This window comes from Cucurbita pepo, chromosome 14 (assembly GCF_057944985.1).
Source record: "Cucurbita pepo subsp. pepo isolate OVF chromosome 14, ASM5794498v1, whole genome shotgun sequence".
Taxonomy (NCBI): domain Eukaryota; kingdom Viridiplantae; phylum Streptophyta; class Magnoliopsida; order Cucurbitales; family Cucurbitaceae; genus Cucurbita; species Cucurbita pepo.
In genome coordinates, this window is record NC_141811.1 from 3,489,095 (window position 1) to 3,504,568 (window position 15,474).

At 37.6% G+C, this 15,474-nt stretch overlaps 3 protein-coding genes across 3 annotated transcripts; 2 read left to right on the plus strand and 1 right to left on the minus strand.

The window, feature by feature from the left end:
- Positions 1–406: 406 nt before the first annotated feature.
- LOC111809771 (mitotic checkpoint protein BUB3.2) lies at positions 407–4,575 on the plus strand. Its single transcript, XM_023696195.2, has 9 exons — positions 407–658; positions 730–860; positions 997–1,079; positions 2,299–2,565; positions 2,954–3,029; positions 3,443–3,523; positions 3,762–3,840; positions 3,933–4,033; positions 4,124–4,575. Exons 1-9 carry the CDS (start codon positions 536–538, stop codon positions 4,209–4,211), a joined length of 1,029 nt encoding a protein of 342 aa, XP_023551963.1. The 5' UTR covers positions 407–535; the 3' UTR covers positions 4,212–4,575.
- A 3,433-nt stretch (positions 4,576–8,008) lies between these two features.
- Positions 8,009–12,755, plus strand: LOC111809809 (phototropic-responsive NPH3 family protein NPY2). The gene is made up of 4 exons (XM_023696239.2): positions 8,009–9,010; positions 9,248–9,317; positions 10,568–11,746; positions 11,895–12,755. Exons 1-4 carry the CDS (start codon positions 8,949–8,951, stop codon positions 12,462–12,464), a joined length of 1,881 nt encoding a protein of 626 aa, XP_023552007.2. The 5' UTR covers positions 8,009–8,948; the 3' UTR covers positions 12,465–12,755.
- A 631-nt stretch (positions 12,756–13,386) lies between these two features.
- LOC111809795 (small ribosomal subunit protein uS14z/uS14y/uS14x) lies at positions 13,387–14,773 on the minus strand. The gene is made up of 3 exons (XM_023696223.2): positions 14,612–14,773; positions 13,678–13,777; positions 13,387–13,586 (listed from the first exon to the last, which is right to left on the minus strand). The coding sequence occupies exons 1-3, from the start codon at positions 14,671–14,673 to the stop codon at positions 13,578–13,580; spliced, it is 171 nt and encodes a 56-aa protein (XP_023551991.1). The 5' UTR covers positions 14,674–14,773; the 3' UTR covers positions 13,387–13,577.
- Positions 14,774–15,474: the final 701 nt, after the last annotated feature.

Genomic DNA, 15,474 nt, shown 5'->3' on the forward strand with positions numbered 1-15,474 from the left:
AAACCATAAGGGTTGGGTTGAGTTAGTTTCTTTTTTCGATTTGGGTTAGGTCGAATTTTTGGAAAACCGAAAATTCATGTTGGTTTGTCCGTTGACAATTTTTTGGTCGGGTCAACTGGACCAACCCAAGAATAGAGTTATAACTCAATCCTACCATACTTCTAAATTTTGTATGAAAATTAAAAATATTTGACGTTTGTAATCGATATTAATGTAATATATATTGTGGATAAGTAAAATTTTAAAAATAATTAAGAAAAAACCGAACCACGGAACCCAATAAAATTTGAAAATAGAGAGTTGTGTTGAGATATGAACTCGGCTCGAGGGTCGGTCGGGTTATGAACCCAATCAATGGGGTTAGTCCAAAAGATTTTCTCATATAAATATCTATCATCCTCAAATTCAAAAAATCAAATTTTGGAAACTGCTTCCCTCTTCGTTTCTCTTTCTCTCTCACTCAACAAATCTCCAAGTATTCAGAGAAAAACCCTAATTCTCCATCTCATCGGTCCTCCGCCAAGGAGTTTGCGCCATGACAGCCATCCCTCCTCCTCCTCCTGCTGGTCGGGAGCTTTCAAATCCTCCGTCTGATGGCGTTTCCAATCTCCGGTTCTCCAACCACAGTGACCACCTACTTGTTTCCTCTTGGGACAAGGTAAAGTACTTGTAACTCCCTACATCACTTCTCCTCATTTCTCACCTCATTTTACTCTTCTGTATTCTTAGACTGTGCGCTTGTACGACGCCAGCGCCAACGTGCTCCGCGGTGAGTTCGTACACGGTGGTCCTGTGCTCGACTGTTGTTTCCACGACGATTCTTCGGGATTCAGTGTGAGTGTTGACAACACTGTCAGGAGGTGAGTGGTTCTGTATTCTTTTTTCTTTTTTTGTCTTCTTACTTAGGAAATCTTGCTGATTCGACTGTGCAGAATTTTTATGCTAGGAGCTTGGGAATTTTGGAAACAAGTTTAACTTTTTTCTGAAATGTTTCAGGCTTGTTTTCAATCATAATAAGGAGGATATATTAGGGAAGCATGATGCACCTGTGCGGTGCGTTGAGTATTCTTACGCGGCAGGTATATTTTTTTGTTGATGGCTTGGTTTTTAATTGAGTGTTCTGAGTGTTTTATCTCTGAAGAAGATAGGAGCCCTGCTTAATTAGCCATTTAGAAATTTTACACGAGAGTTGTGCTTGTAGATTTGGTATAGTACCAAAATAGTAGGAGAGGGCCAAATTAAAACTTGTAATGAATAGGAACAAAACTTAACTCGCTCTACGCTTATTTATTGTCAATTCACAGTAAAATTTGAGTTGGAAGATCGAATTAGATTTTGAAGGGCAGGTTGCATATCTTTGAACTGTTAAAATGTTGTCAGTGTAGTTCTCAAACTTTTAATGTGATCAATTATTCCTCGAGCATGTTGTGTTTACTTAGTAACTTGTTAGTAGTTGAAATTGATGAAATTAAGCTCAGGTACTATATTGTAACTTACTAATAGTTGGGGTAATCTTTTTTGGAAAAAAAAAAAAAAAATCTAAAATAGGAGGGGATAACACATTACCCCATGATTTTTAATTAGTTGAGATATTCCAAGACATGGTTGCTACAAGAAACCCAGGGAGAATCACATTACGACCTCTACTTTTATACCTGCTAGAATTTTATTGAGATGAGAGCATATGGATTGGTTAGTAATTTAATAAGTTTCAATGTACTAAACATTTCTTGTACGTAAGCCCACAGAAGATTTAAAAAATCATCAGTTTATGCTAGTTGATGAATCCTTTTCTATCTTATTCATAAGGGAGTGAATGGAAAGGGAAAATTGTTTTATCAATGGAAAACCAAATGATATTTTCTTTTACCTTACTACATTGGTTCTAATTCACTTTATTCGGATGAACTTTTTGGAGGAACCCTTAGTGTCTTTTTTTCTTCCCTTGTGAAACATGGTTACTATAAAATTATTGCAGGTACTAGCATCTTAAAGGGATTTGTGATGTCCATTGTTGTTTCTGGATGATAGAATTATGTACTCATAGAATATAGAGTTAGAATATGAGGTGACCTATTACATATGTTTTTTTTTTTTTTTTTTTTTTCTTCTTTTCTGTTTGAACTCAATGAATTAAAAATGAAATGGTGAAATAGTTATCTCTCATGCACTGGAATCTCTGTGGTGCCAAACTTCTTTTCAAGGAAATATGTGCTATGTCACTGCATTTTAGATATGAGCTCTATTATTTTTATCTTAATATGGGAAATTTGACAACGTAGGTCAATGGTTTTCCAGGGCAATTAATTACTGGCAGTTGGGATAAAACACTGAAGTGTTGGGATCCCAGAGGTGCAAGTGGTCAGGAACATACGCTGGTTGGAACATATCCTCAGCCTGAGCGTGTTTATTCACTCTCTCTTGTGGGGAACCGTTTAGTTGTAGCAACTGCTGGAAGGCATGTTAATGTCTATGACTTGAGAAATATGTCTCAACCCGAGCAAAGAAGAGAATCCTCATTGAAATATCAGACTCGATGTGTGCGGTGTTATCCAAATGGAACAGGTGTTAATCTGACCTTTAAATTGAAATCATTGATTCATGAACCATCTTTCTTCTTGTTAAATGACAATGTAATTCTCTGTGCTGTTCATATGTATGGAATATATATATATTCTTTTTATAGGATATGTATGGAATTTTGGTTGAACCCTGCCAGTACACACTTTGTTCCTTTACTCTTCCTAGTGAAACAGGTTTTGAAGTTCGTTTATTTGAATTCCGAGGGTAGCAACTAGGACCTATTCTTAGTATGGAAATGCTTCATTCATGTGGCTTCTTTCTACTGTGATTTCTATGAATAAAATTAACTAAAAATACGCTGCAAGTAAGCACCATCATGGCTTTGGTACTGCAATTACTTATAGATTGATAATTTTTCTTCTAAATGCAGGTTATGCTCTTAGTTCTGTTGAAGGACGAGTAGCTATGGAATTTTTTGATCCCTCAGAGGCTAGTCAAGCCAAAAAGTAGGTGTTGTTGGTAATTAAACAATAACAAGAAATACGTAAATACCTTTTATTCTTTTGTATTCATTCCTTTCACTGCAATAGGTTAAATTCTTTATATCCTCTAACAAACATTCGTTAGGAAAAAAAAAAAAAAGATACACTGTTTTAGGCCAGCTCAAAAAGTTACTCAAGAGTGACAGATAGAAGAAAATGGTTCACCCCAGATTATCTATTCGTGATTGTATATGTTAACTCTGAACATATCACAACACCAACCCGACAACCACCACCCCCAATCCCCCATTCTGAGTCTGGTTATATTCTGCATTTTAGACACAATGGCAATATGCTTTCTTTTTAATATGATGCTATTTATTCTTTATTGATAGTCTGAGTTGTAATTCCCTGTATGTGAATTTGTCTTTTTATAGGTACGCATTCAAATGTCACAGAAAATCAGAGGCTGGAAGGGACATAGTCTATCCGGTCAATGCCATTGCATTCCATCCTATGTGAGTTTATGGTTTATATTGAGTAGTGATTTAGCTCGAGTGAGAACATAGATAGGCTGAAAAGGAGGGATTGACTATATTATCTTTATAATTCAAAATAATGCATCTGTTTTATGAGAAGCTTTAAACAAAAAAAAAAAAAAAAAAAAAAAAAGAATCAATGGATGGGTTTTAAACAATGCTCAGGTTACCATATTGATTTGTTTGGCATCTGTTTACTGATATTTCCATGCTGCAGCTATGGTACTTTTGCAACTGGAGGTTGTGATGGGTACGTGAATGTTTGGGATGGGAACAACAAGAAGAGGCTATATCAGGCAAGTTTTTCAGCCATGAGCTAATACTCTTGTTTCTGTCCACAACTAGTACGATTTTTAAAACACACTATTTTTTTTACCCCATCTTTCAGTATTCAAAATACCCAACAAGTATTGCAGCTCTGTCATTTAGTAGAGATGGACGCCTATTAGCTGTAGCATCAAGTTACACATTTGAAGAGGGAGATAAACCGTATGTTCTCTCTCTTTCTTTGACACTGTCACACACTGATGCATCGACAACTTTCTCATCGTTCCTTCTTTGTGTTGTTTTATTTTGTAGCCACGAGCCAGATGCCATATATGTCCGCAGTGTAAATGAAATAGAAGTTAAGCCAAAGCCTAAAGTATACCCCAATCCTCCAACATGATTAATTTCACGGAAGTCTCCCCTGTGATCCATGGCCCTCCATTGTCTCTTGCTAGAGTTACTTGATGGTGGTTTAGAGCCAAGGTCCCGATTGACTTGCAGATTGCACCCTTAGCATACACAAAAGAGACCACGAGACAGGCCTTTTCTTTTTTTTTTTTTTTTTTTTTTTTTTTTATGTATTTTCTCTCTTTCAAAACATCTGTTTTGTGTTCTTGGCGAGGTGAGAGAGAGACAGAGCCTTGGATTTTGGGATGGACCCATCAGTAGTATGCTAGTGTGTACAGATGATGTGCTTCTATAAACTTTCCTCAATTATTGTCAAGGATACGGATAACACTTATATTATTCATATATTTTTTGCCCTTCCAACGAGTTATCCTGATTTACCCTAAATGCTTTGGACAACACAACTTGAGTTTGCTCAAGAACCAAAGATGTTGGTTAAACTTCAGACCACAGATATCGAAAAAGAAGAGCAAAATTTCATGGTTGCGTAAATGAGTGGTTTGATCACATCACTTGAAGATGAACTAGATTATAGTTCAAACCTTGTTGGAAATGAGTGGTTCACAAATTGAATCGTATTTGATTCTAATTTCAATTCCATAATTGAAAAAGTCTGATCTAATGCTTACGACAATATATGCCCTCTTTTGCTATTGGCTCAAGGTTGAAATTCTATCCCACCACTAAATTTAAAAGAGAATATGAAGAAAGTTTAGGCTACCCATGAATGATTCAGCTTTGTAGTGTTTAGTCTTGCTATCATTATTTGCTTTCTTTTTTTTACAGATACAAAGTCAGAAAGTGGAGGGTTTGAGTTGGGTGAAGATCCAAGCAGGAATGGGGCCAAGAAGCTTTTCAAGCATGCAAGGACATCATACAATAGCAATAATTGGGCAACATCCAAAAGGTCAGCTTAGATTTTCTTTGCATGGTGTGTCTCATATCTCCTCATTTCTATGGTTTAAACATTCTGACACATATAAAGTGACATCTTTTGGGTCTCAATTAATTTGCAACCCCACTTTGTTATTACAAATCGCCCTTTCCCTACCGTAAAAAGCGAACAAACAAACAGTATAGTATAATCACTTTCCTTTTCTCCGTCCCAAATTTGCCTTATACCATTCCCGAAGATATTTCAAACAAACATCTGTTGCCAAGAAGCTCCCTCCTCTCCTTTCCGTCCTGTGCTTTCACTTTCCCAGGAAACAATCTAATTCAATTTCATAATGATCAGAGGTTTTTCTATCATCATGGAGTCCTTGAAGTTTCCCCCATCTTGGTGGGCATTCCAAAAATCAAACTAGCTTCAATATGTTATAAAAACTTCTTGGATCTACTTATTCCTTTTAGACCAAACTTACTAACATGCAAGTTGAGCTTAAATTACCCATAGTTTGAGTGATTAGAAAAGGTAAAATAGGAATAGAGTCGTAAGTGTCTAGTTCACTAATTAGTAATTGGAACCTTGAAACTTGTTTTTGATTCAATCCGTGATTGGAATTAGTTTTTAATATAACGAGAGTGCAGCCATTGATGGTATGCCTTTAATATTATTGATTAGATCATGTGATTCTTCTGGATTATGTAGTGAACATACCACACAGCCAATGGCTGTCATGATTCAAAATGAAGTTGTGGGTTCAGAAATTTGTGTTTAATATGCAGGCAAAGACATTATTAGTACTGTAAATACCAATTTTGTTGCAGCCTTGGGAATTAGTGGCCATGTGCCTTTTGTTATGAAATCGAAGTTTCAAACATATAATATATATATATAATGTATGAAACAGTACTGACTTTGATGAAGAAAATTAAAGAAGATTTTTTTTGGATTTCAGTCTCCCAATTGATCTGAGATTGTTACCTTGTCTCCCATGAATTTGCCTCATTTTCACTGATTTTGCAGTGCCAGACAATGAACAACAGCTAGTAGATGTGATTCCCCTTGAAATAAGGGATTGATCTTTTCTGATATCAATTCATGCTGTTATTTCTTTGATATGCATTTAGAATGGTGAAGAACGTATTGAATCATGTTTTATGAACTACAGGTTTGGAAGAACATACACAATGTATTCTTTTTGATACACCTGATTAAGCCGTTGACTCTCTGGATCTCTCTATCTCATTAAACACTTTTGGCAGCACAAGTTCAACCAAAATCTCATCTTTTTCAGTTTGAACAGAGAGAGAAAGAGAGAGCTTCAAAGGCTGCAGGAATCTTTAGAGTTTAATATTAGTTTTAGAGATAACAATGTTGGCAGAGTCAGCACCATGTGCTTAACCTTTAAATCTCTTGGGCTCCTCAATGAGTTAGCTATGTTACTAAGTGACGTCTTCCCTGTCAACCTCTCTCTCTTTTTTGATACTTCAATAAAATACCCTATCTCTTCTCTTCTCCATAGACAGGTAAAAGTTATTCAAAAAGATAAACGATATTATTTTATAAGTATGGATGCAATACGCTCGGGTCAATAGTGACTATCTAATAAGAGTTGAACTAGCTATCAGTATATAAACCATCTTTGTTTTAGATTGAAAAAATCGTACAATTTTTTGAACTATGTGTTGTGGCTTGAATCTGTAATTTATCCTATTTACGAGAAGAGCCGTTGATTAATCCAATTTTCTCTCATTTTTGTATCTATAATAGTGTGAAATGCATTTTATCCGTCTTGTTCTTGCCTGTTTAGCTTCTTTAGCCAACCTCTCCGGTTTCCCTCATACCAAGAGGTCTTGTTTATCCAACTCTAATAATCACACTGTTTTTTAGTTGAAAGGTTTTTTTTTTTTCATAAAGGTTTAGATTGAGACATGATATGATGTAAAAACGCATATTTGAAGAATTTTGAATTCTTAAGTATAATCTATGATAATTGAACTACGATCATAATAAAAATGAGTTCATACTCGTTGCTTTCAGAACTATAAACCAAGATAATAACCATTGAAAACGTGCATGACTCAATCTGTTTTTTTTTTTTTTTGTTTGTTTTTCGTGAGGATTTTGTTGAAGAAGAACAATGAATTAATCAACTCAAAGCTAGTGTTCAACCACAACTTTGTCGAGAAAATTGCAGAGAAAAGGAAAATGGATGGATTTAGGTTGAGACAATCAACAAGACACAAACCAACATGTTTTATTACCTCACCTTCCTCGAAACAACATTTGTGTCCTTTCCTTTGTTCTCTGTTGGGCTCTGAAATGGAAAATTGTTCTGCTTATGCTCACACCTCACTGTGCCTTTCCCCTTTTCAACAACTCTCTGTTCTCCAGCCTCCATGTTCATCACTTCCAACAAATTCTTAACAACTTTTGCATTTCATTAGTGGTAAGAATGGTCAGATTTCAAGATTTTGTAACCATTTGAAACGTCATTTTACTTAACAACCCCATCGTTAGCATATATTGTCCTCTTCGGTTTTTCTCTTCTGGGTTTTCGCTCAAAGTTTTAAAACGCGTATAGTATAGAGAGGGTATAGCCCTACTCCGATCAATGTCTTGTACAGTTCAGTGACTGACTTTAATACCATTTGTAACCGTCAAAACCACCACAAGCAAATATTGTCCGCATTATTGTGAGATCCCATGTCGGTTGTAGAAGGGAACGAAACATTCCTTATAAGGGTATAGAAACCTCTCCCTAGTAGACACGTTTTAAAATCATGAGACTAACAACCATACATAACAAGCCAAAACAGACAATATTTACTAGTGGTGGATTTTGACGGTTACATTTTAGGAGCGGAGGAGTTGTCTTGCTTGCTTGAAAACAGATTCATTACTTACTTCTTTTGAAAGCTTTCATCTTTTTCAAAAGGCTTTAGTTTTGTGGCTAAGAAAAAACTCATAATTTATTATTCACAAATTGCCATATTTGCATCTCTACTTACTTTATCTTGGGTTGTGTTGTGATTTACACGGGGAGTGGCTTATGGGGAGGCTGTCTTTCTGCTCTCCTTGATTTGTAGCCAATTTGTTCATGTGGGTTCATTGAGTTACAGGCTATACATAATTAAAAACTCGATCTTGATGATTCTTGACCAAATATTTTAACTAGATTTTCCACATCACTGATATATTCTGGTAGATTCCTTAGATTTTGAGTGCAATTTTCATACAGATTTGGGTGTTGGTTGGGTAGTTGATGTCTGATTCATCGATAGTGTTAAAACATATTTGTTTTTGTGATACTTGTTGTCTACGGTTTTGTTGGCTCAATTAAAGTGATACCCAGATGCTGTTTAAGCATGATAGCATAGAATAGCATATGTTGGGGTTTGCGAATTGAAGCTTTAAAAAAAGGGGTTTTAAAAGAGGAGAAAACACTGAGATGGGGCTGTGATTTGGAGTCAGATTTGGTAATTTTTTAGTGTTTTGAAGTCTGTTGGCTATGTCTCCACAGCTGACTTGCTGACCCGGGCTCCGTGGGCTTTGCCGCCGACCAAGGAAACAGCCACTTTCTTGGCCTTTTTTCCCATTTAAAACACTCTTTTTCTTCTTAAAATACTTCATAAACGCATCTCTCTCTCTCTCTCTCTCTCTCTCTCTCTCTTACTAAGCTTCTGCTTTGGTTTTTTCTTTGAAGTCCTGTTTTTCTCTGTTTTGTGGCTTTGTGAATGGTTGTTCTTCGTGTTCTTGGTGCTTGTTTGAAGTTGTGAGGTGATTTTTGTTGTAATTTTGGTGTTGGGTTTAAGATTTGAAGCTCGTTGCTTGTTTGTGAAGATGAAGTTCATGAAACTTGGATCAAAACCTGATTCGTTTCAGACTGATGGGAACAATGTTAGGTGAGTGATATGTTTTGGCTTCTTGCATTTCATGTTGTGGCAATGTTGTTGTGATGATCTCTTGGGTTTTTGCATTCAGCTCCGCCGCCGGGAACCGCCGCTGCCCGGCGGTGAGTTGGGGTTATGGTTGAAAGAAGTGGGGGAAATGGGTTCTTGATTGAGTTGTTTTCATTTAGATGTAAATGATTCATAAAAGGGTTCCATTGATTTTAAACTGAGTTTTGTTTATGTTTTCAGGTATGTTGTAAGTGAATTGGCTACAGATATCACTGTTATCGTTGGGGATGTCAAGTTTTACCTCCATAAGGTATGCTGATTATTCACTGTTGTTTTGATGTTTTTAGACTGTAAAGTTGAGTTTTCCGTTCTGGGCTTTCCCTGGAGGCTTTAAAATGCGTATGCTATGGAGAGGTTTTTACACTCTTATAAAGTACTTCGTTCCCCTCTCTAACCGATGTGGGATCTCACAATCTACCATCTTTAGGGCCCTCGTTCTTCTCTCTAATCGATGTGGGACCCCCAAATCCACTCCCTTTGGGACACAGTGTCCTTGCTGGCACACCGCCTAATGTCCACTCCCCTTCATGGCTCAGCCTCCTTGCTAGCACATCACCTGGTGTTTGGCTTTGATACCAGATATTGTCCTCTTTAGGCTTTCCCTTCCGGACTTCCTCTCAAGGTTTTAAAACATGTATGCTAGGGAAAGGTTTTCACACTCTTATAAATAATGTTTTGTTCCCCTCTCCAACTGATGTGGGACCTCACAATCCACCCCCTTCAAGGCCCAGCATCTTCACTTGCACTCATTCCCCTCTCCAATTGATGTGGGACCCCTGGGGCCTAGTATCCTCGCTGGAACACTAACTGATGTCCACCCCATTCGGAGCTCAGCCTCCTTGCAGGCACATCATCCAGTGTCTAGCTTTGATACCATTTGTTACAGTCCAAGCCCACCGTTAGCATATATTGTCCTCTTTGGGTTTTTCCTTCCGGTTTCCCTTCAAGGTTTTAAAACGCGTATGCTAGGAAGAGGTTTTCACACTCTTATACAGAATGTTTTGTTCCTCTCTCCAACTGATGTAGGACCTCAAAATCCACCCCTTTAGAGGCCCAGCATCCTCGCTTGCATTCGTTCCCCTCTCCAACCGATGTGGGACCCCCTCAATCCCTCCCTTCGGGCCTAGCATCCTCGCTGGAACACTACTTGATGTCCACCCCCTTTCGGAGCTCAGTCTCCATGCAGGCACATCATCCAGTGTCTAACTCTGATACCATTTGTTACAGCCAAAGCCCACCACTAGCATATATTATCCTCTTTGGGCTCCCTTCCGGGTTTCCCTCAAGATTTTAAAACGCGTATCCTAGAGAGAGGTTTTCACACTCTTATAAAGAAACTCTTATAAAGAAACAAACACGGGAAATTGTAACACACCTATTAAGATGTAATCTTTCTTTTGAAAGTTTGCTTTTTGGCACATAGACATGTATGATACTGCATAGTTATTGGTGCTGTATAAGTTGTTGAGCTGATAAATTGGTAATACTGCTTGTTTGCAGTTTCCCCTTCTGTCAAAGAGTGCTCACTTACAGAAGCTGGTCACAGCGGGCGCTGGGGAGCCGAACGATGAAGTATATATTCCCGAGATCCCGGGCGGTTCTGCAGCATTTGAGATATGTGCCAAATTTTGTTACGGCATGACTGTTACTCTTAATGCCTATAACGTAGTTGCAGCTCGTTGTGCTGCCGAATACCTCGGAATGCACGAGACAATCGAAAAGGGAAACCTCGCCTACAAAATCGACATTTTCCTTAGTTCGAGCATCTTTCGTAGCTGGAAGGATTCAATCATTGTTCTTCAGACAACAAAGGCATTGATGCCATTATCTGAGGAACTGAAGTTAGTAAGCAATTGCTTAGAATCTATTGCAGTGAAGGCCTCCGCTGATGTTTCTAATGTTGACTGGTCTTATACATACAACCGAAACAAACTACTCGACGAAAACGATAACAATCCCAACTGGAATGGCGTGAGAAATCGTAGCGTGCCGAAGGATTGGTGGGTCGAGGATCTTTGTGAGCTAGAAATCGATGTGTATAAGCGTGTCATAGCGAGTATCAAAAGTAAAGGAATCGTCCTTAATGATGTGATTGGAGAAGCCTTGAAAGCTTACGCGTACCGATACCTTCCCGGGTTTACCAAAAGCGTGCTTCGATGTGGGGATCTGCTGAAGTATCAATCAGCAGTGGCAACAATTGTGTGGCTGTTACCTTCTGAGAAAGGCAGTGTCTCGAGTAGCTTCTTGTCGAAATTGCTGAAGGCTTCCATTTTCTTAGCTTCTGGAGACGAGACCAAAGACGAGCTCGTTCGACTAATGGGACAGCAGCTAGAAGAGGCTACAGTGAGTGATCTTCTGCTACGAGCACCGGAAGGTGAAGCTACGACGTATGATGTCGATGCTGTGCAGAAAATGGTGGAGATATTTCTTTTGCAAGATCATAATACCGAGATTGAGTCGCTTGAAGAGGGAAATGAGCTCGAGGAGCCAAGAGGGGCACGGATTTTATCAGATGCTACTAAGTTGATGGTGGCGAAATTGATCGATGGTTACCTCGCTGAAATTGCGAAGGATCGTAACTTACCATCAGTAAAGTTCATTGATCTCGCAGAAATGGTATCTGGCATCGCTCGGCCTTCGCACGATGGGCTCTATCGAGCTATAGACATGTATCTGAAGGTATCAGCTCCTTAACTTAGCCTGATATTGTTCAAGTTTTCGACTTTGCATTTGTTACGACATAGTCATAGACGCATCATACTTTATGTTTAATTTTTGACACGACTTAACCGTTCCCCCTTGCTCAAACCGTATGCACTCGATACAGGAACATCCAGGGATCAGCAAGAGTGACAAGAAGAGAATCTGCAAACTGATAGACTGCAAGAAGCTATCTGCTGATGCCTGCATTCATGCAGTACAAAACGAACGGCTCCCTCTACGTATGGTTGTGCAGGTATTATTTTTCGAGCAAGTCAGGGCGTCGGCATCATCAGGCAGCAGCACTCCCGACCTACCTAAAGGGATCAAGGATCTAACGAGCGGGTCACACGGCAGCTCAAGATCTGCCACGACGAACCCTGAGGAAGACTGGGATGCAGTAGCCATGGCTGAGGAGCTGAAGGCCCTCAAAGGGGAGCTGGCTTCCTTAAGGGTTGCTAATGGTAGAGGAGGTAGTGAGAGGAATGGAGTTGGTAAAAATGGTATTGACAAAGCAGCTCTTAGTAAAATGAAGGGCATGCTGAAGTCAAAGAAGCTTTTCACTAAGCTATGGTCAAGTAAAGGAGGAGGATATGGCGAAAACAGCAGCTCGGATTCGTCGGAGAGCCTCGGGTCTGCTAATCAGGAGGAAGCGAAGTCAACGCCTTCGAGGAACAGAAGGTACTCAGTTTCTTAGAAGTTCCATTTTTGGTGGTTTAGATTCAAACAGGTCTGTGTTTCAAATGAGTGACCCTTAAGCAAGAACGAAGTATATATATATATATATAGGTTAAGAGTCCGTAGTAGCAGTAGTGTATATCAATTATTACTATTTAAGGGCAGACCTCACCAAAACAAAACCAGAAGAAAAAAAAAAAGATAAATTTCAAACATCAAATGTCTTTGTTATTTTGTTGCTTATATGGTGAAATCCCATCAAAGATGGATGAGAATCGTTATCTAATAATAAACGTTGTCTTTGCATTCATTTTGGAAGTGTTCAGATGAGTTGTTTTTATTTTTTTATTTGTCCCTTCCGTTCTTGGTCTTTTGTCCCTCCCGACCCCCCGAACTGCTCAGATCCCTTAGTGAATAGAAAGTTAGATCTACACTCGATCTCATCAAAATCGACCTATATATCCTTCATATCTATCATTTGGATGAGAAGTTTGGTTTCAAAGCCCGATTGAAACAAGAGAAGCACACACAATCAAATAACCTTTAATTATATATATAAAATAAAATAATATATATAAAAATTGATTTTGCTAATCACATTCTTTACTATTGCTAAATTTAACAATTATATGATTTCATTACAATTTAGTTTTTTTTTTTTATTATTTTGAATATTCTAATAGACTTCAACCTATTATATTAAGTTTTTAACAACATTCAGTTCAAAATATTTTGAAAATCAGAATAAATTAAGACACTTGAAAATTTGAAGACTAAAATAAATAGAACCCAAAGTATAGGGCCAATTAAGACACTTGAAAATCATATTAAACCCTCTTTTACTTCATATATTTCTAAATCCTAAGCTCATAAACGATATGAACGCATAAGAGGCATCAAACATAAAACATAACTTAGAAACTGAATAACAGAAGGAATAATTGTCAAAATAATATCAAGAGGAAGCTCAATTAAGAAGCGTTAAATTTAGTCCAGAACCAAGTGTCAAAATCGTCGTCTAACAATCATTTCATATTCGATACCGAGTAAACAAGAGAGAAAACATTGCTAAACATTGAAAAATCTTCTTCAATAAATTCAACCCAACCTCTCTTCCAGAGATGTTAGCTTCTTAGCGGTACTGCACAAAAGAGAGAGTTTGAAGTTTAGAGAATGCAAAAGATAAATGCGTGTCTCATCAAATAATCATAGGGAGCACAAAAACCACTTGCCTTAATGAACCCAATTTCCTTGGCATTGCTACGGAAGCATTGTCTGCAGCACATAAGTCCATACTTTCTGATCAATCCATGGGGATTTCCGCACACACGACTGAAATGAGGATTGAAAGAATGGAATTATTGACATCCATCTTTCTCCAAAGCCAATTATAATACAACATCAACCACTACGACATACACTAAGGATAATACAGTGTTCAGTTACTAATGGCTAGACTAGATAACTTATGGGTAATTGCCAGGCATGATCTACACTTATTGGGGTTATAGCCTTAAAGGTTTTCAGTCCACAGCTCCAAAAATAAGAAGATCAGACTTCTTTTCATATACAAGTATAGTTTTTACTCATACTAGGGGCATCGATGAGGAACAGTTCATCATCAAGATAGACTTCGAAATTCAAATAACTCAACAAAACAGAAACCCATCCATCACAGAACATCGGTTATAACTTTCCACCCGAAACTATACCTAAAACGATATATGATACGGTCTTAACGACTCTTACAAAGCAGTAACAACAGGAAACTCCCAAATCAGCCCAAAATCTAAGCATCTCATAATCTCATCCAAGTTGGGAAAATCCTGAGGACAACAGCTAAAAGTCATGTTGAAATTAAAAAGAAAAAAGAAAAAAAAGAGAAAAGCTATCCGAACGCTTAGGCGTCTGATTATCTAATCGATCCTTTAGCAAGAAAAGTAATGCATATACGTACTCAGCCACACAATATTCTTCAGGTTTCATTACAAACCCCGCAACAACAAACTTTAGCAATAGAAACAAGCTTAAACATAATTTACTCAGTAGATGAACTTCCAACTCGTTCAAATGAACCAGACAAAAACAGAAAACGAAACTACTGTTCCAGATCCTTCTTCCATCAATTTTCTTGGAAACCAGAGGAGTGAGAAGATATTTGCTTACCAGGTGCGAGAACCAGGGCCATAGCTCTTCGGATGAGAGTTCCACACATTGGAGTGCCCCATGATTGTGAGGTATTGAAGCGCTTCGGAAATCACAACGTGAAGCAGAGATTTTGCGGGGAAGAAGAAGTCGGCAAAAAGGATTGCTTTTATATGAGAAATAAACCCTAATTGTGGTGGCGTTTTTACGATTTTAGTCCCATAAAAAAAATACCCGACCCGATTGAAGGAGACGGTTTATGGTCCAGCCCATTATAATATTTTACATAATTACCTGCCAAATAATTTAAAAATAAAAAATATATATGTATATATAATTATACCGTAAGCAAAAATATATATTTTAAAATTAATAATAAATGTAAGCTTGTTCGTCGAGCTCATGAACCGAACAATCCATAAAATTTCATTTATTTGAACCATAGCTCAACCCAAATCGCACGAGTTGGGTTGAGTTGTGTTGATCGTGTTTTCGGATCATTTGATTATTTTTAACGTACTTAATTGAAAGTATAAAAATTTGAACTTTCATCAAACAATTCTTGTTTAAAAATATGAAATTTATACCTGATCCCGGAAAATTAAGTCGCGATCTTTTTCTCTTTAAAAAAAAAAAAAAAAAAATCTTAGTACAACAAAGTTTTAAGAAGATATTTACTAAGAACACACCGCCCGTCATCGAATGAATGCAAGATAAACCATATCGTTGAAATGCAACAATGATGGGTCGAGACATGTGACATGCAGCACCAATGAAATGTTCGATAAATCATTGTATAGAACTACGGAGACTGCATCAAAGATGCACTTGCTAGTATTAGTACATTTGAGAATTTTTAATTGGCTAGTTGTAAATACACCCAG

What these genes read in the sequence shown, in the direction of transcription:
- LOC111809771 (XM_023696195.2), top strand. Translation starts at nt 536, where the DNA reads ATGACAGCCATCCCTCCTCCTCCTCCTGCTGGTCGGGAGCTTTCAAAT. An exon ending in GTGTTATCCAAATGGAACAG is followed by an intron (nt 2,566 to 2,953) that starts GTGTTAATCTGA and finishes TTCTAAATGCAG; the next exon opens with GTTATGCTCTTAGTTCTGTT. An exon ending in TTTGAAGAGGGAGATAAACC is followed by an intron (nt 4,034 to 4,123) that starts GTATGTTCTCTC and finishes TTTATTTTGTAG; the next exon opens with CCACGAGCCAGATGCCATAT.
- LOC111809809 (XM_023696239.2), top strand. Translation starts at nt 8,949, where the DNA reads ATGAAGTTCATGAAACTTGGATCAAAACCTGATTCGTTTCAGACTGAT. An exon ending in ACTGATGGGAACAATGTTAG is followed by an intron (nt 9,011 to 9,247) that starts GTGAGTGATATG and finishes TTATGTTTTCAG; the next exon opens with GTATGTTGTAAGTGAATTGG. An exon ending in TCAAGTTTTACCTCCATAAG is followed by an intron (nt 9,318 to 10,567) that starts GTATGCTGATTA and finishes GCTTGTTTGCAG; the next exon opens with TTTCCCCTTCTGTCAAAGAG.
- LOC111809795 (XM_023696223.2), bottom strand. Translation starts at nt 14,673, where the DNA reads ATGGGGCACTCCAATGTGTGGAACTCTCATCCGAAGAGCTATGGCCCT. An exon ending in GGCCCTGGTTCTCGCACCTG is followed by an intron (nt 13,778 to 14,611) that starts GTAAGCAAATAT and finishes TCCTCATTTCAG; the next exon opens with TCGTGTGTGCGGAAATCCCC.